The 18,671-nt window shown below is 41.9% G+C and overlaps 1 protein-coding gene across 4 annotated transcripts in view; it reads right to left on the minus strand.

Annotated features, from left to right (window-relative positions):
- Positions 1 to 5,660: 5,660 nt before the first annotated feature.
- The window catches only part of LOC146704837 (CUGBP Elav-like family member 2), a 31,463-nt gene continuing 18,452 nt past the window's right edge, over positions 5,661 to 18,671 (minus strand). For 3 of the 4 annotated variants that reach the window (XM_085462253.1, XM_085462255.1, XM_085462256.1), the window contains exons 4-14: positions 17,698 to 17,746; positions 17,142 to 17,276; positions 16,136 to 16,215; positions 14,750 to 14,911; positions 12,754 to 12,817; positions 10,083 to 10,220; positions 9,372 to 9,500; positions 9,086 to 9,262; positions 8,792 to 8,938; positions 7,369 to 7,548; positions 5,661 to 6,424 (exon numbers count right to left, since the gene is read on the minus strand). In XM_085462253.1, the coding sequence (XP_085318379.1) occupies positions 7,421 to 7,548; positions 8,792 to 8,938; positions 9,086 to 9,262; positions 9,372 to 9,500; positions 10,083 to 10,220; positions 12,754 to 12,817; positions 14,750 to 14,911; positions 16,136 to 16,215; positions 17,142 to 17,276; positions 17,698 to 17,746 (1,209 nt within the window). In that variant the 3' untranslated portion in view covers positions 5,661 to 6,424; positions 7,369 to 7,420. The remainder of the gene's footprint in view (positions 6,425 to 7,368; positions 7,549 to 8,791; positions 8,939 to 9,085; positions 9,263 to 9,371; positions 9,501 to 10,082; positions 10,221 to 12,753; positions 12,818 to 14,749; positions 14,912 to 16,135; positions 16,216 to 17,141; positions 17,277 to 17,697; positions 17,747 to 18,671) is intronic. The other variant, XM_085462254.1, reaches the window with a different exon arrangement.

The following is an 18,671-nucleotide window of genomic DNA, read 5'->3' on the forward strand; positions in this document are numbered from 1 at the left end:
TTGAAACGGTGAGACAGTATGCCATGTCTGTGTGTTTTAAGGGCCAGTGGTGACAGAGATCAAGGTGAGCCTTGACGCTGTAACAATAGATGCCTGTGCTCCCACCATATGCCCAGACTCCCACACCTGCTGGTCTTTCATGGATCATGTAGGAATCTCCAAACAATGAAACAGCACCCGAACTCCCATTTCAGTGAGTGCATGAAACACATGCACAAGTCCCACACACAGGTTTCCTGCACCGAGCAGTTTGTAACAGGCAACTTTTGATGTTTTGTGTTAATTAATGTTAAATTAATAATGGCTAATAAGGACTGATCAACCATTCATTAGTCCAGGACACAAACTTCAGGATCTTCCACATAAACTGTGATCAGATTTAAAGATCCCAGAGCTCTGGAGTTTAATAACAGTGCATTTTATACACAGCCTAAATTTTTCACCAGCACTATCAGATTATTCGAACAGCTCATAGACCTGGTTTACTTTACAACAGAAGAACCAACATTTTCTGATAGCTGAAGCGCAACCAAAGCACGATTGAAAATGTAAAGTTTAATTGCAAAGTGTTAAGCTTATTAAATTTTCCCTTATGTTCTGTATTAATCCAAAATGCCAAAGCATCTTTATGTATCGTCTCACTGCCTGCCATTTTCTGCAGAGGGATCTCCACCACTGGGTGGCGCTATTGTACTACCTTAAGTTCCACTTTTAAACTCCTCAGAAGTTCATGGTTAAATAGAAAAGACCTTTGCTACACTGTACAGAAAGTGCTTTCCTAAGTCACATAACGTCTCAGCACTGTGACGTGTCACATCCTACTTCCTTACATCCTGTGTGTTTGATGACTGAGAACATGGAAACGCCTGTACATGGGAAAAGATGCCAGTTTCTCCTCTCACACCATTTTCGCAACAGAACAAGTTGGATCTTGAGGTTCTTTGTATGCCTTTAGACTGCTAATGTAATGCTGCTAAATCCACTCCCTAACACTCTGGGAAATAAACGTGTCCTGTTACTAAAGGAGGATTTAAGATGTGACCTTTTATAGATTTGGGGGAAATCTTAGAGATGAGACTTTTTAAGAAACAATAGCTTTGGTCTGTGGTCAATTCTTGTTTATATTTACTAAAAGGAGATACATTCTAGAAAAAAGTCAGTATGTTTTAACTTAGCCTCAGGTATTTGTCTTCTCAACTACCAGAACATACCAGGAAACAGGAAAATTCCATGGGTTCATCTTCAAATTGGATATTTTGTCCAATAGAACACCAAATCACATACTATTGTTGGTCACTTGATTAGGTACACCTTGCCACTACCAGGCTGGACCCCCATTTGATTTCGGAGCAGTCTCAGTACAACAATAGACTTGACTTAAGTTGCTGGAAACATTCCTCAGAGATTTTAGTCCATGTTAGCACCACATTGTGCAGCTGCTGAACTTTCATGATGCCAAGCACCTGTTCCATGACATCAAAAAGGAGTTGTACCAGAATGAGATCTGGAATCTGTAGAGGTTATTTAAGCACAGTGAACATCAGCAAAAAATAAATGAGGTCTGAAGTGTGCCAAGAAAATATTCCCTACATAATTACACCAACTGTAGCAGCAGCCTGAATTGTTCATAAGAGGGGAAGAAGACATCTATGCTTTTAAATGTTTATGTTAAGTTCCGACCCTACCATCTGAATGTTGCAGCAGAAATTAAGACTCATACCAGGCAACATTTTTTCCAGTCTTTTATTGTCCATTTCTGGACAATCAGCTTCTGTTCTTAGCTAACAGGACTGGGCCTTGGTAGGGTCTTCTGTAGCAGCCCCATCTGCTTTAAGGTTTGACGTGTTGTGCATTCAGAGATGCTCTTCTGCATACCTTTGTTCTAACAGGCGGGTGAACTACAGTTGCCTTCCCTTCATTGCAGTCTGGAAATTCTCCAATGCAGTTTCACCCAGGGAACTGCCTCTCAATGGATAGTCTATTTTGTGGACCACTCTTGGTAAACACTGGACATGTTTGTGTGGAGAGAAAGTATATTCATTTCAAATCAATATAAAAGCAGAGCAGCAAATAACCCTCTTTGGAGAACCTGTAAAAGAGGGGACAAAACTAGATTTGCATTTATCTCAGGCAAACTGCTTCAGATCTTTGCTTTTAAGAACTGAGCTCATTGATGTTCTGCAATTGTGCATTTTTAAAAATTATAATAAAACAATCAGTTTAACGGGACTTGCTCATTCTTTATACCACAACATCTGAGTTTGAACTGATGTTTTGTGCAAATGCAACTAAAGTGCCTGCATTTCTTTGGCTCTTGGGTGCAGGGTCACAGATCAGTAGTACTTTTACCGATAAAACCCAATACAATACGATATGGCTCGTCCTGCCCACCCCACCTGTTACAGCTCAGGTAAAAGCAGAAAGAAGCGCAACAAAGAGAACAAGTTAGTGAGACATGACACACTGGGGAAGGGTGGGTGGAGGTTTGTACAATGCCTTTACAACACTGGACAAGCACAACACACAAAGACACACAGTCCATATTAGGGGAAATGGTTTAATTCGGAGACAGAGGCAAAGAAACACACCACACAAACAAACATCGACCCAAAAAAAAGAAAAAAAACAGAACAGTCTTTCAGCTACGCACTCCACTATGGGAAAGAAAACTACACACAGGTAAAAAGCAAGGCTCAAATTAAACAGTTACCTTTTCAACTAAGACAATTATCCACACAAGTTGTCAAAAATCCTGATGACCATTAAAGTATGTGGACAGCACAAATATACTAACATGAAACTTACCACAATTTAGAGGATCCTAACCCCACCCCCTCCCCTGAAACTGATTCATGAAGTGAGGGACACAGAGATCCAAGGGGGATAAAGAAGATCAAAAATCAGGCATCATTTAGTGGCAAAAGCAAGAGAGAAGAAGAAGAAAAAAAAAAATTGCTTGACACCAGCAAGAGGCCAGACTCAAGACCTGGTCAAGGCAAGGCCACATTGATAGGCCAGACAATTTTTTATTTTTTTTCCCCCTCCCCCAATATAGATTTTTTTTTTCCTTTAATTTCCAATATAAAAAGCTTCACGGGTACAAAATACATATGAACCACCAGTTGTAGAAATTGGACAGCCTGTGTATGTCTTTTTTTGTCTTTTGTCTTTTTCAAATCCCACCCAGTTTCAAAAATTTGTAATTGAACAGAACGAAAAATATATATTTATATATAACTGTACTGTGTGTATAATACAGATTACATCAAGATGCACTCACTTTGGCTTTCATCAAGACAAGACAAAAAACATCTATTAAATTATTGGTGGAACATGAACAGAGTCCTACCGATTATCAGACAAGAAAAATAACAAAGTTTTTCTCTACTCTTTTTCTTATAGATCAAGACGATATCTATAGAGATGCAAAGCTACCACACTGTCAAAAAAAAAAAAAAAAAAAAAAAAAAAAAAAAAGCACTTCAGAATATGAAAACCAACAGAAGAAACCGTGATTGTTAGAGCTTAATCAGGATTTGTGATGGAAGCCCCTGAAGTGAGTAGAGTTCCTGTTGGGACTGCTGTGGACTATACATTGTGCTTTATTCCCCCCCTTTAAGTGTTTTAAACTATATTCACTCATAGTAACACTTCACCATGCACTGCACCACCACAGACCTGCAGTCATTTCAGTGGCCGACACATGGCACCCACACTGACTCTTCTGCACTGTACCTCTGTTTTATTAAATTCAAAAATATCCCACCACCACCAAAACACGCGTGATCCCCCACGGTTTGTATCGCCAAGTGTCACACGCGCTCGCACTCACTAAGAAAGACGTTTAACCTTCAAATGTATAGGGAAGTTTATTGTTTATCTACAAGGTTTTAAACCAACTGTTCAAATTGAGTACATCACAATACACATTTACCAATAACTCAACACAGTAAAGGCAAAGGGGAGACATTAGCAGGTGACAAGAGCTTTCATGACACTGGCATAAATAGACCCAAAAGAAAAAACAAACCCAAAACAAAATAGAAAGGCGAACTGCAGCAATCTCTAAACCAAGGCCTAATAATGTGTAGGCAGTTTCTAGACGTATATATGGCACTTTGAATATTGTATTGCATTTGGATAGAAAACAAAACAAAAATACTGTAAAAAGCACATGCCCATATTAAAAGAGAAATCAGTGGTACCTTGGAAAAATTTGGGATTGTAACCACACATACACACGACATTCTGCAAAAGTGATTAGCTCCCACAATTGTGCTTAACATCTCCTTACAAAACTATAACACCCCCTCCCCCCGCACCGGTTCAAATTTGGTACCTTCCTTTTGTTTAGGAATATTTAAGTTTAGAGTAAAAGGGGAAAAATCCCAACTGAAAAGAAAGTCAAATGGTGGTTAACAGTGCATTTTGTGTGGTAATCCTGCGTCAGTGTCTAGTTTCCCCCCCCCCACAAGCACACACACACAAAAAAAAAAAAAAAAAAAAAAAAAAAAAAGAAAAAAAAAAAAGAAAAAAAACAAAGAGCCCTGAGCTGACAACTCTTTAGCGCCATCAGGTACGCAGTTTTAGGGAACCCTTTCTTTGGGGGAAGGGGAGGGTGAAGTGGTAGTTTTACCAGGGTCGTCACACAAAAATGCCACCCTGATAAAAAAGTGTAAACTTTCGTGCTGAGAAAAATGGAATGTTATTTGTAAACCAACACTACTGTGGTGGATTAAGTCGATTTAATGTGCTGTGTGACTTCTTGAGCATCACACGAGTGCATGTTTTTAAAAGAAAGAGGAAAGAAAAACAAAACGTGCAGAGACCCACAGGTTGCGTGTTGTGTCCGAGTTCTCTCCTCTTCAGGGGCTCCCACATTTGCAACCACGAAAGAGTGTTTGTGTGTGTTTGCATGTGTTGCAGCGTGTGTGTGTGTGTGTACAGACAAACTAGGTAATATTACAGCAAACAAAGTGGTGAGTTTTTAAAAAAAGCACAAGAAATATTTGACACATGGGCACTTCAACAACAAAATCCAACAGAACAACATTGTCTGGCATCTGTATGATTAACAGACATTGTAAATCATCTCTCAACGAGGCATCCAAACAAAAGCAAAGTGAAAAATTCATTAATTAAATTAGCAAAGAGAAATTCACAGAAAGTTGACAAGATGTACGTACCATGGAAGTTTAGCAGGGATATTTAAAAAAAAAAAAAAAAAAAAAAAAAAAAAAAAAAAAAAAAAAAAGGGGGGGGGGGGGGAAGGCTCAAAATATGACCCTTTAAAAAAAAGAAAAAGAAAAAAAAGAAAAAAAGAAATTAAACCAGAAAACAAAATTACAATTAAAGCAGAGGAATTTTGAACTTTTTAATTTACTAGAAATGACCCTCAAATGGTCATGCTGATCAAACAGATTTTTAGTCCTCTTTAAAAATGTAGTACACTGAAGACCCTCCCGCCCCTGCCCCCCCTCCCTGCCCAAACACAGATGACATTACAACGTAATCTACAAAAAACCCAACGTTTGCCTGGGTTCTGTTAGTTAAACTTCTATAGATTCAATGGTATAAAATATAGTTAATCTAAGTGTGCATTTAAACCACAGATTGTCTATTTGTGAATCAGTTCTAAAAAAGTTGACTCATGTAGGTAGTCATTTCTCTCAACAGAGCAATGTACCTTTTATTGTGCCATCAATAGTTCAAAAACAAAAAACCCAAAAAGAAATCAAAGAAAAAGAAAAACACTGGATATTTTTATAAATGAATTTTTCTTTTTCTTTTTTTAAATAGCCTTGGTGTAAGTCTTCACGCTGCCTGCAAAATGTAGAGATCATTACAGAGCACTGAGAGGGATTTTAATGGTCAGACTTTCAAAAGTGTTGGAAAGTGGTCTGTAGCATTTTTTTTAAGAAGCCAACATATTGCTAATGGCACCAAATAGCACAGCTGTGTGCCAATCCCTGTAATCAACTTTCAAGTGAGCTTTACTGAGAGAGGTAAAAAGAAAAAACATTAAAAAAAAAAAAAAAAAAAAGTCCCACAAAGCTAAATTAAAAGTAAGAAATCCCACAGGTTTTTTCTTTTTAAAACATTCGCAAAAAAACAAAAACAAAAAACAGGTCACTCAAATGAACTTAACCTAGGTAAAGTTTTCACATTGATTTTGCTTGACCTCTCTCCCACCCGTCACATTTCTATACAGAAAAAGCAAACGAAAACAAAAATGAATATACATGCAGAAAAATCAGGTTGAGCTAAGGTCAAGGTCAGTGGGTGGCCAGGTATTGGGGTCAGGCGAGCTTAGAGAGACATCACAGACAATGGTGGGATGATGTGGGCCAGGAGTTTGGCTTGTCTTTCAACATCATGAAGACATGCTAGGCTAATGATGAGCAAACAGGCATGGAGATTTGTTCTAAAAAGGAACAAAAACACAAAAGGAAGAGAGGAGAGAGAGAAAGAGAAAGAGAGAGGACAAAGAGGAGAGAAGAGAAAGTTAGGGGCACAGCACAAGAATCATTTAGCCATGAGGCACAAAAAAACAAAAATAATGCCAGTCACCACATATACAGTAAGGACAACAGGGGGGACGGGCAACCCCCCCTCCTCTCCCAACGCACAAAAAACAAAACAATAATACACAGATTTAAGGAAGTGACACCACCAGGACATATGGCAGAGACTCCAACATGCACAAACTGTATACTTGGCACCCAAAGAGATCCATCTAGAGCCAGTCCCTTGTGGGAGACTTGGAGGATGGATGGAATGACTGGAAGAGGTTGTTAATAAAGACGCAGAGAGGTAGCCTAGCTCAACATGGCTTAGATAATGAAAGATGACAGAGAGAGAAACAGAGGGGAGGGGGTAGAAGAGAGGTGTGGTGAAGACTGGAAAATCTAGCGTAGAAAAGAGTTTCACATTGACAATGATACGGATGAGACAAACTGCACGTAAACAGCCAAACACAGGCTAAAGCTCTGGGCTCGGGGGTCCTTGTGACCTAGCTTCAGAAACAACAACTGATCCTTAGTCAACCTGTCTAGCTTGACCTGAAGGCAATGAAATGGCATGGAAACATCTGATGCTCTCCACTAAATACAGTGACACAAAATACCTCCAGCGAACACCGACTCCAGTGATAGTCATAAATAATCATATACATTAAAATACTAAATCAGACTCAAATTACATGACAAAACCGCAGGAATGAAATACAGCAAAAATGTGGAAAGATCATTGCAAACATTTTTTTTTCTTTTTTAAGGAATAGGCCGAGTCTCCCTCCTGTGATGGGCTTCTGTCCCCTTGCCCCACTGAGTCTCTGCTGTGGTGACCTTGGCTGGAGGGTGAACTTACCCTAGCAGTGCTAGCTTTAGAGCTGGGGAGGGGGAAGGCCCCGGGGCTAGGATCAGTAGGGTTTGCTGTCGTTCTTGGAGCGTTTCAGCTGAACCTTCAGCCTCTTCATGCCAATCTGGAAACCATTCATGGCCTGGATGGCAGCTTGTGCAGACACAGGATTGTCATAGCTGACGAACCCTGAGAAAAAAGAAAAACTAAACTGAATACATTACAAAACAGCAACTTAATGCCAACATTTCATTTCCATATCACCAGGCTGACCATCACCCCCTCTCCTTGGCATCTGCCTTCCTGTAGCCAGACAGACTCCATCTTCACCATCATGGATTGCACATGGTGAATGTAGTTCTTTTTCTGCTCTAGAAATCCACTAAAAGTTTAAGAGCCACTAACCAGAACCTCCAGCAGGTGGAGTACTGGTTCACGTGCCTCTATATCAAACGGACAGCAGAGCAAAACAAGGACTGCAGTCACTACCTGCAGTTCACAACAGGAAAGCTGGAGCCCATCCACAGGATGAGGAAGTGACTGGAGAGGTTGCAATCTTTCCCTTTAAAAGCACAAACCATGAAATAACTACCAGAAAAATCTAATTTTAGCTAAACTGAGTGTTTAGTGAACCTTCTGACAAAATGTACAAAATAATTTCCATATCAAAGTTTAAATGTGAATCATATTTGCTGCATTGGGTGTTTTCGTAATTTATACCTCAAAAGTGTATTGTGTAATTTATTTTGGTTTTAAGGGGAAATTAAACAAGATGACTCATCAGTTTTACACATATTTGGACACCATGTGGCTGGACAGGCTGCAGAGGAAAGCCACATGGTGTTTTATTTTTCTCTCTGCCAGTTAATGTCAGAGAGAAGGGTCACAACTATAAATACTGCCTTGTGAATCTGAGATTTAGAGGGCAGGAAGAGCAGCATGTCCAACAGACTGCTGTCTCAAACCTGCTCTGACAGAGAGACTGACGACCTTCTGTCCCCAAGGCCATAAAACTATTCAGCTTCCCTCAACTACAGTCAGAGTTACCTTTATTCTAGCACTTTGATAGTGAACTGCGACTTAGCCATGTTAACGTAATGCACAAAAGCATGTGCATTATTACATACTCCTCTTCAATTTTTGCACCATTTTCACTCACTGCTTTAAATTTGCATTTGAGGTGGTGTTACATCACAATACTGGTGTACTGCTTGCACTCAGTAAAACACTAATGCAAATGATATTTAATACCACCTCCGGTCAGACATACATGCATGCATCTAATCCATTTACATAGAAAATACAAGTATCAACATGTTCATCTTTACAGAGAACTTAGACTCCATTTAAACTTTAAATCTGCAGTGAAACAAAGCTGCTATGCCATTAACTGATGTAACCAGGGAAACGCCAGCAGTGTCACCACACTTACCAAAGCACTTGCTCAGATTGGTCTGTTTGTCAATGAAAACTTTGGCGGAGACCACATTTCCAAAAGGCATGAACATCTGCAGAAGATCCTGGTCCCCACACTCCTGGGGCAGGTGATAGATGAACAGGTTGGCGCCCTCTGGCCCTACTCCATTTGGTAAGAAATTCAGATACTCTAGTTAGACGTGAATTCAAATGCACACAAAACATTTACTGTAAACATAAAAGTTCATTGCATTTAGGAAGAAACTTCTGAAAATTCTTATTGAGTGATGTGTGCCAGGGATCTTCTCACCTTCCTTCTGACTGCCAGCCACACTCTGCTGAAGGAGAGACTGGCTGTAGAGGGCGGGCAGGGCAGACGCTGTGTACTGCTGCATCCCTGAGTAGGCCTGGGTTAGGGCATCCATAGAGCTGACTGCTGACCCGTTGGCCATGGAGGCTCCCAGACCCCCGTTCATGGCCCCCATACCTGTAAGAAGCAAAAGTTTAAAAGTACCCATTGAGCATGGGGACCCAACATCAACATGCATCTTCCTTTTTTTGGCTTGTATCCAGTTTTTAAATAAGGAGATTCTCACCACTGACGCTGCTGGTGAGAGCGTTAAGGTTGTTGAGGCCCACAGAGGTCCCAGTGAGACCTTGCAGAGTCCCCAGAGATGCCAAGGGGTTCACGGCAGCGGCAGCACTGGACCCTGCTGTTGACCCAACTGTTGACAAATGACAAAAAAAAAAAAAGAAAAAAAAAGATATTCTTAAAACCTTACATCTGCCTCACATTGTTATGGTTATAGAGGAGGACATGGCAGAGATGAGGCAGTTAAAAATCTGTCTCACAGAGAGGAGCGGTCATTAGTAAAGCAGCCATATGTTAAACTTAGACAGATGGAGCCAATGTATATTTACACAGATTGAAGGGAAATGGGGGCTCTCATAAAATTTTTATATGTGGGTGATTAACTCCCATAAAGTAAATGAGGAATGGCTGAGGGCTGTTAGGCAAATAGTAGATGAGGGAGATTTGCAGAGGAGAAGTGGCCCGACTGTGGACATGCACTGTACACCTCAATCAGCGAGAGAGTGAATCTTTATACTTTAGTTAATATATTATACATGAATTAGTACACAAAGAGCAGAGGTGGCGACTCAAGCAATTACAGCCAGGCCATGCCAAAACACACCCCTAACAAAACTAACTAGTCATGATGCTGCCATGGGGCTCGACTCACAGAACTGTTGTATGTATTGTACAGGCAGCATTCAAAATTCATCTCATGTTTGTGTTTAATTACCTGGACTGGCAAGAGCTCCCAGGGCACCGCTGCTGGTAGACAGAGCGCTGGTGGAAGTTGGGCTGGCAGAACTCTGAGCTGCAGCTGCAGCGGCAGCTAATGTGGCCAGGTTCTGCAGCTGAAGTGGATTCACACCCGCTGAGAGTACAAAGACACGCGAATTATCAAAGACTGAATTTTTCTGCATACAGCATAAATTTGAAAGTAGTCATGGAAGAAATACATAGATTTTAAAAGCAAAAGAACAAACAATGAATTTTTAAAGTTTAAAATAGGATGTGCTGCCATTCATTTAAAAGCTTTCCTCTATATTAAACTGCTTGGATATTGGGAAATTTACCATCACCAAATCACATTCTCAGATCTCAGAGAATGCAAGATGGACACGGCTGTAAAACCTCATATTTTTCTTCCATTTACCATTTTGGAGATTTAAAACCAGGATGGCTCTGACTTAGTGACAAATGTCATCCTCATACAGTGGCTACTTGTCAATTACAGGGTAGGGCCACATTAAAAAAAAACAAAAAAACAAAACGCCTTGCTTTTTGAATGCTGGCACAATAAATTGACAAGAGAAGTCGCCCCCCACTGGTCATGAGGGAGAGTGCAAATTCAAGCCACTTAAACCTGGATCGGGAAGCTATTTTAACATTTTAAATACAGTATATTACTTTAGCATGACCAACAAAAGAAGCAGACTTGATCTATCAAATCCATCTAATATGAATTCCAACTTGAAGATTTATCATTCGTTTTAGCACCCCATCTGTAGTTTTCAAGCTCTTCACATTGGCTTTTAATATGACCAAGGCAGAGGGATGAGCAGTTTGTCTTCAAGCAGCCGGAATAGGCTGAAAATAGCATTATTGGTAATTAGCGTGCCACTGATCTGAAAAGAGTAATGTAATTTAAGGTACTTAAAAGCATGTGGGCGAAGCGCAGCGAGACAGAGGGCTGGTGACATGAGCAGCACAGCTTGTAGGGGTGGGAGATAGAAACGATATAAATTTGGCCAACAATAGAGATTTTGACTATATCGCTCTATCACGATTGCGCATGTTGATGTCATCAAGCTGCGCCTGTTTTGGTTGAAAGCATCGCAGCGGCTACAACCATTATCATCTGCACGTCATAGACACCTCACCTCCACTACTGGAACTTCAACATTATGCACTCCATACTGTATAGTAATGCCACTGTTTTGCACATGTCTCAACTCTGTATATTTTTATATATTTTATTTATTGACTATTTAATTTGTAAAATATGTGTACACACACACACACACACACACACACACACACACACACACACACACACAAAAACATTTAGTATATACATCCAGAATTTTTTTTTTTTGGCATATACTATTATATATTGTACATATATTTATTAGTTTCAGATTTAGCCATTCGTATACTTTGCCTGTTTATGTTATTGTATTTTGCACAACTCTGTTGCTTGTGAAGCTCGCACACAAGAATTTCACTCGCATGTGCTGTACCAATGTACCTGCACATGTGATATGACAATAAAAAAGTGATTTGAGTGATTTGATTCAAATTATGCCCGGCGACAGTGATAGCAAAGAGATGAAGCACTTTTGAAATATGGGGAAAGCCAAAAACTGCGCTTCCTCCACTTCCATAACATTGATTCATTAATGTTGAATTCTCTCGCAGCTGTTCTATTCCCATGTTGTTGCAGTATATTAATAACTAACCTTGTATTGTGGATGAATAATCTTAATTGTTCTCCTGACTGAAGTTTGGCCCCTGTATAGCATCCCGCTATGCGATTGCATTTGTCTCTAACCACCAGAATCCCTCACGTTAACTTTTATCGAGTGGAAAAAAAGTTGGCGTTCATCCTCCAGCTTCACTGTGCTAATGTTATGCTAACATAGCTGTGTCGCTAGCAATCACGTAGCACAACATTATATACCAGGTAGTCCAACTTCAGTAACCCTGCAAACGCCACTCCTGTTTAGTTTTCTGTCTTCATTTATGTTGGAAGTGGTAGCAGAGCTGTACGTTTTAATTAGTTTAAAAAAAAATCTCTCAGTCAGAACATGGCATGTCATGTTTACGTGGAAACTAGCGAGCTAACTTCCTGCTAACTTCTAACTCTGTTAAAATTAATAAATTCTGTTTTCATGGATGCCTGGATGTTAAACTTAATTGTTACACCCGATAAAGCAGCAACGCTGATGATTTAATTAAAGATGAAAGAATTTAGACCGTTTTTAACTCAATGTTCGTTTGACTTTGGGACCTGAAGTGGACGGAGTTTTGGACCCAGATTACGCCGCAAAGCTCCTCACTACGGCAGCCATAATGCTCTGACAATCCATCAAGCCGTGCAGCTTGCCAAAGTTGTACTAAAACATTTTTTAACATAACGCCAAAATCGGTTCGAGGTGAGTAAGCACAACCAGAATTCATACATAAGGCACACTCTCGATTTTTGAGAAAATTAAAGGATTTTAAGTGTGCCTTATACTGTGGAAAATACGTTATACAGAAGAATAGAATATCGTGATATATATCTCGTTACCGCACGTGCTTCAAATTATATCGCGATATGAATTTTAGGCCATATCGCCCAGCCCTAACAGCTTGTTCTTTTTGCATTCCTACGACTCGTAAACTGATCTTCTGAAACTCACCTCCTAGCCTTTGAATACCATTGAGACTGCCTTGGTTACTGAGAGAAGTGGCCTGCTGGAGCAGCTGTCAAGATATGAAAGAAAACAAAAGTCAAATCTAGAAAACAAAATTAGATCAGACATGATAATTAATATTATTTTATCCTAACATTATTAAATCCTCTTTAAATTTGGGGACTAAACTATTCATCCATCCATCCATCTTCATCCGCTTTATCCGAGGCCAGGTCGCGGGGGCAGCAGCCCAAGCAAAGAGGCCCAGACCTCCCTCTCCCCAGCCACCTCCTCCAGCTTATCCGGGGGAATACCAAGGCGTTCCCAGGCCAGCCGAGAGATATAATCTCTCCAGCGTGTCCTGGGTCTGCCCCGGGGCCTCCTCCCGGTGGGACATGCCTGGAACACCTCACCCAGGAGGCGCCCAGGGGGCATCCTTGTCAGATGCCCGAACCACCTCAGCTGGCTCCTTTCGATGTGGAGCAGCAGCTGCTCTACTCTGAGCCCCTCCCGGATGGCCGAACTTCTCACCCTATCTCTAAGGGAGAGGCCAGCCACCCTTCGGAGGAAGCTCATTTCTGCCGCTTGTATCCGCGATCTCGTTCTTTCGGTCACTACCCACAGCTCGTGGCCATAGGTGAGGGTAGGGACGTAGATCGACCGGTAAATTGAGAGCTTCGCTTTTACACTCAGCTCCCTCTTCACCACGACGGACCGGTGCAGCGTCTGCATTACTGCAGCCGCAGCCCCAATCCGTCTGTCGATCTCCGGCTCCCTTCTCCCATCACTCGTGAACAAGACCCCGAGATACTTGAACTCCTCCACTTGGGGCAGGAACTCATCCCCGACCCGGAGTGGCCACTCCACCCTTTTCCGGCTGAGAACCATGGCCTCAGATTTGGAGGTGCTGATCCTCATTCCCGCTGCTTCACACTCGGCTGCGAACAGTTCCAGTGCGAGCTGGAGGCCCTCACCCGATGAAGCCAACAGAACCACATCATCCGCAAAAATCAGAGATGAGATTCTGAGGCCACCAAAGCGAAAGCCCTCCGCCACTTGGCTGCGCCTAGAAATCCTGTCCATAAAAATTATGAACAGAACCGGAGACAAAGGGCAGCCCTGGCGGAGCCCATCACCCACCGGGAACGAGTCCAACTTATTGCCGGCAATACGAACCAAGCTCTTGCAAGGGTTGTATAGGGATCGAATGGCCCGTAGCAAACTATTCACTGTTTGTCTAATCTGTGGAAAATTATCTGATGCACAGGAACAACTCGGGACCAAGATTTATACTCCATGTCATTATTTTGACAATGTTAGCAAGAGGCAACACATTTTGACCAGAAGGCAAAAAGTTATGTGAGGTTTAAATTAAATAAACGGCACGACAGCTTTTACAGCTTCATGCAACAGGCTCAATGTCTCATTTTTGTCCCAGAAACATAAAACGCCTCAGCTGTTGCCATCTAAGTCACATGTTCTTTGGCTCTGAATTAGAGAAGGCATATGCAAGTCACATGTCAGTGTCCTTTAGCCAGAAAACAGTTCGAGGAGGAAGATTATTCTACTCTGAGCCAAGTTTCAGTTTGTACTTTTGGTCAAAGTATTGTGCAATATTCAGCTTACACAATGACCTAATACATTTTCAGCTTGCAACAGATTATTTTATTACTTAGAACAATATGGTTGGATATGTCATACACAAAATGGCAGCTGTGTTTCCAGCTAGAACAGTCATTACCAAAACTTAACAAAAAAAAAAAAAAAAAAAGGGATCACCTGACCTTAATATCCTAACACAGGAACACATTCATAAAGCTTGGTGATAAAATTCTTACATGCACGCTCACACACCCACTCACCCACCCACGGGATAGATTGATAATTATCAGGTGGTTCAGTGCTCTCTACCAAGTGTATTCTGTACACTCAATTTAAACAGATAAACTATAAAGGTTTTAGTACATTAAGGCTAATCTGTGTGTTCTTTAATAAAACTCACAGCCAGGTACTGCGGTGAAAGAGTCCCCAGCCCAGCCAGGTTTCCCCAGGTGGAGGCGCTGTTGAGCTGCTGAATCTGCTGTACTAGCTGCTGCTGCAGGCGTCGCTGCTCCTTATCTCTCTGTGTGTCAGCAAACTTCACCACCAGAGGTGAGGAACAGCCCTGGAGCGGTGAAGAGTTAAGAGATGTTAGACCGGTTCAAAAGCACACCAAGTTTATTTACCCATGCAAGGACAGTCACTGCATAGGGATTTTTTTGAATTCGTTTTTTTTTTTTTTGTTTTTAAAGGGGAGTGGGGTGGGTTTGGTTCCTCTATGCCTCAAGATAGTTGTATGCCTGTTGCATTCATATCAAAGCTAAAAGAGAGGACATGTGCCATGCATAGCTAAACCAGGCCACATTCCAAATAAATAAAAGCACAGGACAATGGTGCAGACGGTGAATCATTTAAGCACGTTAAAGAGTTTAATCGAGTCCACAAATAGGCAGACAACAGATGGACAACATTAACAATAAATAACATTCAAACAGGGATATGTCAGACATTAAGAAAAATGCATTACAATACGGAGACTCTCGCAAACAGACAGTCACATGTTCAGACAGACGCATGGACAAGGCATGCGGTGCAAAAGTATTTTAAGAGTTGAGAGCCAGATGGGGACCAGGCTGGTTAGGGAAAATGGCTTCTGCACCAGCAGCAACTCCCACAGCAGCTGAGAATCGGGGAGTACGTGATTGTGGGGGCAGAATAGGTGGCACTGCTACTGCCCCCCCCCCCCCAGAGTTTAATCTGGTAGGAGGAGTGTTATGTTTGGTTGGACTCCTAATTAGACTTGGTCTGATGCTTCACTGGGGAGCCTCTGACCTGCTAGCTGTCAAATTACCACTGCTCTACTTCCACAAAGACTCCATTGGCTATATGAGTACACAGACCCACTTTTTAAGAAGTCTAAAAGGGGAGCTGTTTCAGTCTAATTTTTTTCCTGATAACCTATATTTGATAGTGTGGATTCTTTTCCCCTGTAGTCCAAAATACAGACTAATATAATGGCACACTAATGGGTAGGCTCTGTTATCAGAATCAATAAGTGAAATGCATTTAGTTCAGCCCAAAATAAAAGATGACAGCACTTTTTGTGTCCTGTTAGTTCTGAACTCAGCAGCTATGTAAAAGGCAATGTTTCGAGTTTTATTCAATTATTCTGCAGATGACAATGTAATTTTGTAATTAGCAAGAGTGGTTTTGGAAATGACTCATGCTTTGTGATGAATGGATGCCATCTGCTTGGACAGGTTCCTCATCTTTCAACACAAGGGGGCAGCAAAATGTATGGGGAAGGGGGGGGAGGGAAATGAGAAATAGGTGCTAAGGGGTACAGTACCTCCATAGTTTGAGAGTGATGCATGGTTTTGATTGCATTCTGTGCCATTGCCCTGGTAGCAAATGTGACAAACGCACAGCCTGTAGGGGGGAAACAATAGGAGAGGGGGAGGGGGGGGAGGGACAAGAAGAAACAAAAACAAGACAAAAGGTTTGGACAACTCGTTATGAACCCCAAAAAAAGACATTACAGTACAGAGAATGGCAACTCCCAAGCACACAGAACCACCCTCACTGGTTAGCACATGAAGAAAGAACAACAAGGAGAACAGTAACACGTGTCAGATGAGCGGTGATCGACAGATTAAATTGCCACCCAGAGAGGCTTGACTACGTGATGTCATGGTGAGACAGTCAACGTGATTATATACACAGAAAATGCACACATAAATACACACTGAAGGGCTTTGATTTACTAAAATATGCAAGGCCTGCAAACATCAAAGGCTAATAGGGCCCGTTTCAAATTGTAGGAACACTGCGTACGTATACTAGAAAAAGAGCAGAAATTCATAGCTAGCTGTGTCTTCTGTGGGATTTAATCGTATATAAGCATCGACGCTAGAGCCTCGTGCTGCCTGCTATCTGAGGCTTTATTCAGCAGAGTGCTATGTAGGAGATGCGATGACAGGCTAATTCCAGCCTTTGTAGAGTGTGATGAAGGAGGCGGTAAAGGAGGAGCTGAGCTGAGCCGCCTGCCAGCTGAGCCTACGAACACCGGCAGCCAGCGGTTGCCTAGGCGACGGGCCATTGTGGCGGACAGCAAGTGCAGTGGCCCTTCACTGCGAGTTGTGGAGGCAGAGTGTCACAGTAATGGGAGGATACACTATGTGGACAGAAAAAGTGCCACTGGAGGTGAATAGCACTTGATCTGAGGGTGCCGGGGTTGCAATGAAGAATCAGGGAGGGGCCCTGCATAAATACTTGATGAGAATATGTACTCTGGTGTGCTGAACATGGCGGATGCGCGGTGCTGAACATCATGTCCACACCGAAGGCACGCTTACCTCTGCTCTGACCATCCGGTCCCCGAAGTATTCGGCACTCTTCGATCTGTCCGAAAGACGAGAACATCATTCTGACCTCGTTCTCACCGTATTTCTTTGAAACCATGCCGACAAAGAGTTTTCTGTCTTCTACCGCTGCAGGAAGACGAAAACAGGAAGGCTATTTAGTGAAACCCAAACAATTATGGCGCTGTGAAAGCAGCACTTACATCAGGTGCGAAAATCTTGCACCCCTCTCTTTCTTGTTCAAGCAAGCGCTCTCTCTTTGTCATGCTGCCACATTTTCTGCCTCTCACTCAGAGTGCCAGCCTTTTGCACAAATCTCTGCGACTTGCCGCTTTGTTTTCCTTCTGTCTACTTCTCTAGACACAGAAGTATATCATCCTGTACCAGCTCTGCTCTTAAACCACTGCACTATATAGATGCTGTGTACTGCTGTCAATTTTACCCTTTTCAAATCTCACACCCCATTTGCCTTTACCTAATCCTTCTCCTTACAGGTTTTCCTCAACATCTCCATCTCATGGCTTATGTCATCCTGCATGAATCCACTTACCACTTGTTTTCTCACTGTCAGCGGGTTTCATCTGGATAGGATGATGCATCTAGGGGGGAAAAAAAAGAAAATGTAGGGAAACCATTCACATCTGTCACCATTATAAACTCTGTTATCTCTCATCATAAAGGCCTCATGTCTTCACTCATCCTTCCATCTTCGAGCATTTCTCCCCATCTCTTGTTTTGTTCTTTTGCTGTAAGACCATCATCCCTCACCGCCGCCAGATTCAGGAGGAAGTGTCTAAGAGTTGCTGGTAAGGGATCAAATTCTCCGGTATCCAATTTCACTTCTCGCTGTAATGTAGACTCGCGATTGAACTTATCGATTGCTACTGACAACATCCCTCATCTTCTATAGAAGAACTCTGTTTGACAAGCAAGCTTCTTTGGTATTGCTTTCGAAATGTACAGTGAGCTTCAGGTTTTGTTTCTTTTTTCCCTTCCTCCAGATACAAGTCTGTCAACACCCAATACACTATTGGATCACATACAAATAGAACAAGGTGTGGCAAATCTGAGCTGTGAAAAATCTCATTTCAGTCAGCATAACATCTCTGAACATGACGCTTGTTCTCAAGCTTGTTATGTGAGAAAGTGGTGGCAGAGCAAATGCTGTCATTTCATGCCACTTAATGAACAATTTTCTCCAAGAAGACTGAACTTCAAGTGACTACATCTATAGCACACTGCATGCCATGTGACGTGAAAGAAGAAATAAATCTAGCCATGAGATGTCTGAGCAGGTTGTACTTATGAAAAGTGGTGGGTTTGTTTTTGACAAGCACTAAGGAGAAGCAGACAGATGGCCTGCTCAGTGTGGGGACTGGCTAGCGTCACTGACCAAGTAGAGAGAGGCACAGAAGGGAGAGAAAACAAACAGGGAAACAAGCTTTTCCTCTATCACGCAAATCAAAAATCAGTCAACTGCAGTCAATGCCAGTAACAGTAGGACTCAGGAATGGGATTTGAGAG

Source organism: Copadichromis virginalis, linkage group LG7, assembly GCF_057382275.1.
Source record: "Copadichromis virginalis isolate Kocher_CV1m ecotype Utaka linkage group LG7, C_Virginalis_male_GT1.1, whole genome shotgun sequence".
NCBI lineage: Eukaryota > Metazoa > Chordata > Actinopteri > Cichliformes > Cichlidae > Copadichromis > Copadichromis virginalis.